Source organism: Suillus subaureus, assembly GCF_016647635.1.
Source record: "Suillus subaureus strain MN1 chromosome Unknown BJ212scaffold_221, whole genome shotgun sequence".
NCBI lineage: Eukaryota > Fungi > Basidiomycota > Agaricomycetes > Boletales > Suillaceae > Suillus > Suillus subaureus.
The window spans coordinates 1-8,047 of record NW_024538777.1 but is presented as its reverse complement, the minus strand read 5'-3'; the positions used below and the strand labels follow the sequence as shown (position 1 = coordinate 8,047).

Below are 8,047 nucleotides of genomic sequence, written 5' to 3'. Positions count from 1 at the left end.
TCACTTTAATCTACTAGGTCTTACCTGACTATCCTTTGCTTAGGACCCCCAATCCTAAGTCGTCTGATAACCGATATTCAAGCCAGAGACACTCTCTCTGACTTGTCTTAAGAACCTTACATTCATAAGGACACGATCCGGCTTCAGGCGCTACTCTTATCGAGTACCTGTTGTCACGCCCATCCTAGTTCACTGTAACACAGAGTGGGTACCATGAATTCGCCAATGCATGCAATGGTGAAGAAGGAAGTTGTTAGGCAAGCATACACTGCAGCGTGCAGAGGATTGGTCAAGTCAAGAGCGGACTGTAGGGCACTGATGAGTTCCACCATGAACAGTGTTCTCTTTGGGTGAATTGAAGTCTTGGGTGTGAGATGTTTGGCTCCCTCTAATGCACCTGACACTTGATCTCAGTTGATGAGCCAGTCTTGACCATGAAGTAGATGCCATGCACGAATACCATAGAGATAGTTCTCAAGAGTTTGTCCTGAGTACATCCTGGCACATGATGCTATGAATGCTAACACCATGACAGATGATGCAGGGCAGCATTGATGTTCAGGAATGCTTCACTCATCACAAAAGACATGAAAGACCAAAAGTCCTGATCCGTAAGTCTCTTGTGTGCTGGGAGCATGAGAATGAGCTATGACTACTAGGATGCGATCCAGATCACTATCTGTTACTGCGACTTGTGCTCCTGTGTGATTGAGACAAGACCTCACTATTCCTGGTACCCATAACAGAAGACGTTCCCTCGCTAGACAATGTGGCCATAGTTGTGATGTTCATGGTGTTAGATCTGTACAATACCAATGAGGTTGCACAGCAGGGGATTGCACTATCAAGGGGGGCACATTTCGGAATTGAGTGGAGTTAATCCCACCAGGCATCGTGGAACTCGTGGAGCTGGTCTCCCCATTCTCCATCATCCGCCTCATCAACCAGTCCATTAATATCCTTCTCCCCATTGAGGGAGAATCCCTCGCTAATGTTGTTTGGTGGCCCTGAAGAGAGATCTGCATCAACAAGGAAGGTGGAGAGATCGTCTGGAAGGATAAGTGGAAGGAGGAGGAGGTTCCTGGGGGGAAACACTCCCTTGGAAGGACCATCTGTGGGATTGTCGGCACTAGGGACATAGCATAGGTGAAACGAGACATTTGGGGAGACACATTCGAGACAGTCATGGATTCTGCAAAAGATGAGGTTGGTGGCCCAGTTGCAACTCCTCCCATTTCGCCAACCATTGACAATGCCTTGGTTGTCGCAGAAGACTCAGAAGTGGTTGAAAGGCTGCTCTCGGCGAGCATTGAGAATGGCAAGTGTGAGTAAGTCAAAACCAACACCCTCGGCCCATCCAATGTCTCACTGGCCATTGAGTGTCTGCCATCCTGGCCGAAGGGTCCATGCGCGCCAATACCCATTGATAACAATTGCAATCCCAATGGTTGAACTTGTGTCAGAGAAGGTACGAATGTCAACAAGGGTACAAGGCTGGGATATGGTCTTTCTGACAAAAGATTTGGTGAGCTTGGAGCACCACCAGTTGAGGTCGTCATGGAGATGTCGGACTGAGTGGTGCAGCACGAAAGGATGACTATGGCAGATCCCAAGCATGGTCTCCAATGAGGTGAGGTAGGCTCATCCCATTTGGATGACCAGGGATGCATGTAAGAGTTTGCTGTACAGCCTCTGTATGTCCAGTAAGACATGCATCATGTGAGAATGCCATTCCGTGATTGCCACCAAGTATTTCCCTTTCTTTGCAGGCAACAACTCAACTGATAGTTTGGGGATTCCCCACAGTAATCTGAGGAATAATGCTTCATAGGCAAAGGCTGTATCTTTGGATGGCTCCCATGGGATGCCCAGTGGCTGGGAAGCTCAGTCAATGTCTGCGAATGCGAACGTGAATTTTTGATCAATAATTGCACGTGGCGAGGATTGAGACAGATCACGGAGTTGAAACCAACAATCTTCTGCATAGACATCAAAGGTTTCGTCATCAAAGATTTGACCTTTGTGCCACAAGTGCCCACCTGACTGTCTGTTCCCTCCTGCTTCCAATGCTGTGTGCACCTCCTTCCTAAGCTTATTGTAGCTCGCCAGGAATTCATGTAGTATACAAAAGAAGAGGTGATCATCCACCCATTTAGCCAATGGTCCAAGACCCTCAGCTCGCAACAAGTCAGCTCCAGCATCTGTGACATGACCATAAGTTCCTGCGGAGGGACCCATCCCAAATGAAACACATGTGTCCACACATAAGTCCCCATCAGGGAGAAGGACAACTGCAGCTGGCCACTGCGCACTGTGTAATGGAATGGTGTGATGAGCCTCAGCAACATCGCATGTGGCAGCTTGTGAACCTGGCAGAAGAGAACGAATGATTGTGCATATGGTGTCAAATGTTCCCCATGTGCATGGGAAGTCGTTGGAATTAATGTTTGAGTTGATTGAAGCATTAGGATAAGATAGCAAAGGTACCAATGGGAAGGAGAAGTTTTGAATAACGCAGAATTTTCCTGCTTTCCCTGGTTTGGGTATAATAGAGATGGGAGAGGATTGGTAGGGTCCAAGCAATGAGAGTAGTTCAATAGCAGAAAAGGGTCCAATGTAACATCCAGTATTAAGTTCTTGAGCAAGAATCTTTTGGAAAGCATCACGAAATGTGACAAGAGAAGGACTATTAGGCAGGGATTGAGTGCAAACAATGGTGGGAAGATTGATATTAAAGCCAGACTGAAGTCCACACAGCAAGTTGGGATATGCAAGAAGAAGGTCATATGTACGTAGTTTGTCCTTCCAGACTGCCACATTATATGGGGACACTGGATGAAGTTGTCTGTGCTCGAGAGCATTGCTGGGCGCCATGAGCAGTGGTGAGACACCCTGAACATACATGTTGCTCGTTGTGTGCATGACTGGTGCAGCTGCAGGCTCGTTGCCAGTCAACACATAGAGTTTTGTCAGATCCTCACACGGTGAGAGATTTGTTGACGCGGGTGGTAACACTCTGGAACTTGCTGTCCCACAGACATTCGGCCATGCACTCGACGAAGCTGTGACTGTGACTCCCCAAGCAGACTGCACACACTGCTGAGGAGCGAGTACTGTGTGCGCTATCTTGAAAACCCTGCCGCTGTGATGCCGGCCTGGGGTTACACAGACCGCTGGTTCTCCTACCCGTGCTTGGAGACACAGAGCATCTCTGAGCTGGTGGGGAAGCTGAACGCCTTGAATGCCTTGAGTGATGTGTAAAACTTCATCTACCTCACAAGTCGGAGCTATTGCTCTGGGGCTGTGGACCACAGACATGATGCTGAATGAAGTGTTCATATCCATGCAGATGCAAACGCAAATGCAAATGCAAATGCAAATGCAAACACAAATGCAAATGCAACGCAGACACAGACACAATGCAGATGCAGAATCAGGTGAAAATTTTGAAAGAAACAATAAGTCAGTGGTGCTTGAGATATAGAGATGTTAAAACTAACCAGAACGTCAGGTGATGTGTTCATTGTGCGTATGAGTGAAGCTCGATAGATGCGTTCGAACATTCATACAAGAGTGGGTTCATCTATGATGGATATGTCCCATGCACCGTTGGATGAAAGGATGGCACTATGCCAAGCACAACGCTGCTCTTCTTGATAGAGAAGAATCACACATCTAGCTAACAGATCATTGGAGTTCCAGTAACAATGGAGCATGATAGCTCCCCAGAATTGAGCAAGCATCAAGACACGCTGCTTAGTCCAGTCACATTCTTCAATGGCTGCCATTATGCACGGAATAGCCTGGGCAAAGTCTACTGGCGAGAGATCTCTATCCACTATGACTCCTGTTGCAGGCTTTGAGGTTGCTGTGCTAACCCATACTGTAGAACCATCTTCCCCAATGGATGGAACCATACTGTCATCATCCCAAGTGCAATAGTTGATTAATGCATCATTGAGTCCTTGATTCATCCAGTAGTAAAGCTCAACATACTTCCCACTATCTATCTTTCACAAGGCAAACTCTGATACTAAGGCCTCCTCATCATTTGTGAAAGGACAGGGCCTCAAGGTAATTGTAGAGTGTTTGGACTGATTCTTCTTCTTCTCATCCACCTGTGCCATGTTTTCCTCTAGCTGAAGAGCCAGATGCTCATGTTCGGCTTCTTCATCAGCTAAGCACTTGCGTTCAGCACTTAGTCGTTCATCTTCGACTACCTGTTCTTGCCATTGAAGGCACAAATCTTCATTGGTTAGTACCCAAGTGGTGCATAACGTCTCAGCTGCTTGAGCTTCGGTAACGTTAGGCGTGATCATAGCCGTACGTGTGGCCTGATACCGCGCGCTCATGAAATCTGGGCATACTAACAGACTTGGGTCCGAAAAAAGTCTATCCATTTTATAATGGACAATGTAATTGTTGAATCTTGCTGTTTTGAAACCGGTAGCTCAAGCGCGAGTCTACTGAGTGATGACGATGACTAGCGCTGATAAGAATCGAGAGTTGAGACGGGAGAAAGAAAGAAGGCGTAAGTCTTCCTTACTCGGATTAGGCATAGACTACATTCTAACCACGTGCTCGTTCCTCGCTCTTAGGAGAATACGACTCATGTCTTCACGGCTTCCAGAATATACCCCGTCCCGTCCAATGGCATAGCGCACTTGCTACTTCCCGGTCTTCGAATTTGGCTGAAAGCTATCTATCCCACATAGATTGCAGCATAAATATCAGTTTCTCCAACATTTCATCATGCAACGTGTCCGAGTGCACTTAGCATACTGCCATATCATCTCCTCATCTTATCGACTCCCAAGATCTGCTTGTGCGCCAGATGCAACCAAATTTCTCTCATCACGTCTCCAACCCGCTTCTAATGGAGAAGTGTCTATCTTTCAATATACGTTTTATATAAATCATAATTTTCAAAGGTGTCACAGCCTTGCTTACAGCCCTTTGCTTCAAGCTCATCTCGGTTTCTCAGCTGACTCCCGGCTCAACTGGTTTCAGTTTTTCTCATTCGCTCATAATCTTCTCGTGTCCATTCTTGTTGCAATCATGCACTACATAAGTGTGCAATGTGGTCATCATACTCTACTAACATCGGTGAGCTCTCATTACAGTCAAAGCCACACGAGCCCGCATTTCATTATTGACGTGTCACTGCAGTGTTCAGCGATGTTGTGTTATTGATCGCTGCCCACTCGTCCACCCCACCCCACTTGAGTACCGCAACATTCAAGCAATTATTCACAGTACAAGAACTTTCAGGTCCAAGGTCTCACCTTACGGCTCGCTGTAGACCAGTATAAAAGAGTCTGCAAATCACGTCTGTGGTACGTCTTGAATCTGGATACCCGTACTCTCCAAGACCTGAAAGGACGACGACGACAAGATCAAGCGAGCGGATGTCAAAGAGTAATCTTACTCGACGGCGTGTGCATTAGGTCCGATGAGGCTCATGACAAGTAGGAGTTTATAACTCTGTATTGTCATTACCTGGCCCAGGATCTGCTGGGACCCAAGCCACAGACTAGACAACTAGTCGCAGTGCGATCGAGACAGCGCCCACCTCTGCTGAAATCGCAGATGCGTTTTCCCGAAGCTCGCATTTGAGTACAACTACCGTCTACTATCATGATTAGTGCGGTGCGCACACATCAAGCAAAATGAAAACCAAACACGCCTGGGAGGAGCTTGGGAGCATTCTGGGGCTCAGTGAGACAAGTGTAGACTGTCAGCGCCCCTCAAAATGCAGACATGCACAGCGGCCGTGGCAGTCGAATAGCTTATGACGATGAAGTCTTAAGACTCATACAAAGTGATTATACGTGGGATCCACCACTACTTTGGGAGGGAATATGGGCAATGTATTCTGTTTGCTGCTCATCTGTCGTTGTCACTCCAGTGCTGAAAGTTAAGGTCTTCAGGCGATAATTTGACCGTAACAAGTATGTCAACTGTTCATGAGGCCATGGTTGCACAGCGCTAGCTGCCAACCCGTGTACTTTGGGGGGTATCGAACCCGGAAAATATTTGCCATGGTTGTATATGCGTAACAAGCTTCAAGCAAGCGTAAACTGGGAGGTGGCGGATCCTTGCATGCACCGAATACATCCCTGATTACCTTATCATTACCATCTTCTAAGCTACTGCTGATATCGATGAGGATTAATTCAAGATATTCATGCGGTCTTGTTGGTTCTCCTTGCGTATTCACAAATGCCACTCTAGCTATCCACGTGTTGCTACTCAAAATTGTGACACAGCGTGAAACTTAAATATATTTCTCATCGTCACCAGGGTCCATCGTGTTCTCAGAGACCACAAAGGGTTAACGGTACCAAAGTTATATTCACTTCTTCACCGTCGGCAACTAGGGCGGACGAACACCTATAGTACTAGTAGCATAGAAGACAGTAAAGATAAGCCCATTGCATAAATACGTGAAGCCCAATACCATCATTTTATGAAATGCGTTACTACCAAGGAAGGAATAAGGGCAATATATTCTGCTCGCTGTTCATCTGTCATTACCATCCCAGCGCCGATAATCAGGCTCTCCAAGGGACAGTTCGACCGTGTCAAGAATGCTTTTACTTCTTCATAAAACCATACTTGTGAACCCGAAATTTCAAGTATGCGTAAATTGGGGAATGTCACAATATTGAACAGGCTAGGTAGTAGGGAGGTCGCGCCCGTGTCGGCGTCGAGGATGCGTAAGGATTGAAGTGCGGTGTGCGTCAGCACCAGGGCCGAGTCGGTAGCTGGGATTCGCTCGCTTGTATGTTTGCGAATCACTAACGAAGAGAGGTTGGAAGATGGACGGATTAAGCGGATGACCACACTCAGGGAGCATAGTGAGACATCGATATGTGTCAGGCGAGCCGATGCAGCGATAGGAGATAAGTCCCTGTCGAGGGAGAACGACCCTGTAACCTTGAGACTGCGCACAGTCGATGGAACTACCTCGATGCAATTCGCAACAGTTGACGAAGTACGACTGGTCGTGTTGTTTAAAACCAGCTCATGAGGTGCTAGGAATCCCCTAAATACCTCGGGGGTGCCGCGAACACAAGGGATAGAGAGAGACGAGATGTGATAGCCGTGGGGCTGAAGAAACTTTTGCAACTTGACCATCTGGTTTGCATAGCAATCGATTAGCAACGAGAGCGGACGTCCTCGTGATCGCTCCAGGCATAAGTGGTAGAGATTTTCTTGCTGCTGCAAGTTTCTACGGTTCTTGAGCTTCAAGTGCAGCCTGCACCATAAAATGGGCATGTCCACAGCAACATTCCTCCATTTTCGGCATATTCTGGTCAATAGCACCGGAGCTTGGTTTTGTGCGAGCGATAGGTGGCTGTCTTCCGGAAGGCAGTAAACAAAAATTTGGGATAGGACTTCAGTTGGCAGACCCCAGAGAGATGATATGAGTCGCTTATGCAAATTCATGGACTGGGTAATCTTGTCCTGCTTTTTGACGAGTTGTTTATGAAGGTTGTTGACAGTATCCACGACTGTTTTCAGGCCTGACATTTCGCGCAAAACCCCATCCAACTGCTGTTGGTGTTCGGTAATAATTGCACGAATACACGGGGCCTCGAACCTTCCAGCAGAGCAGTCGTTGGTTAAACTGGCCCGGGAGTGCAGAATCTCGAGGTCTGGCATCTGGTTATCATCAATGAACAAATTCCCGGGACATCATGCAGAATTGAGGACATACGATTGCTTGTGAACGATCGGTAGCGAATATATGCGGCTGTTCTTATTACATTCAGAACTGAGAGCCTATAAAACTGAGCACTTACAATATCATGTACCATCTTCTGCAGTTCACCATTGGTATCGGCAGAGAGCGAGGAGAACTTGACAAATTTTGAGTTACCGACTGTCTGCATGTCGTTGACAATGTAACATGGGGCAGGTCAAGATGTTCAAGGAAGATGAAAATAAATTATACCACTATAACTTGACTGCTTATAAACATCTGGCTAGGTCACAATACCACCGCCACACGGCAGCACCTGTGAAAGGGGGGTATGTATAA

At 47.0% G+C, this 8,047-nt stretch overlaps 2 protein-coding genes across 2 annotated transcripts; both read right to left on the bottom strand.

The window, feature by feature from the left end:
* Positions 1-3,563: 3,563 nt before the first annotated feature.
* On the bottom strand, positions 3,564-4,532 carry BJ212DRAFT_1515060 (uncharacterized protein; the record flags this gene model as incomplete). Its single annotated transcript, XM_041341673.1, has 2 exons — positions 4,064-4,532; positions 3,564-4,006 (listed from the first exon to the last, which is right to left on the bottom strand). Exons 1-2 carry the CDS (start codon positions 4,398-4,400, stop codon positions 3,564-3,566), a joined length of 780 nt encoding a protein of 259 aa, XP_041185458.1. The 5' UTR covers positions 4,401-4,532.
* Positions 4,533-7,266: 2,734 nt separating this feature from the next.
* Positions 7,267-7,536, bottom strand: BJ212DRAFT_1218513 (uncharacterized protein; the record flags this gene model as incomplete). The annotated part of the gene is made up of 1 exon (XM_041329336.1): positions 7,267-7,536. A coding segment is annotated over one exon (270 nt), but the record flags the coding sequence as incomplete, so codon positions are not given.
* Between the last annotated feature and the right edge of the window lie 511 nt (positions 7,537-8,047).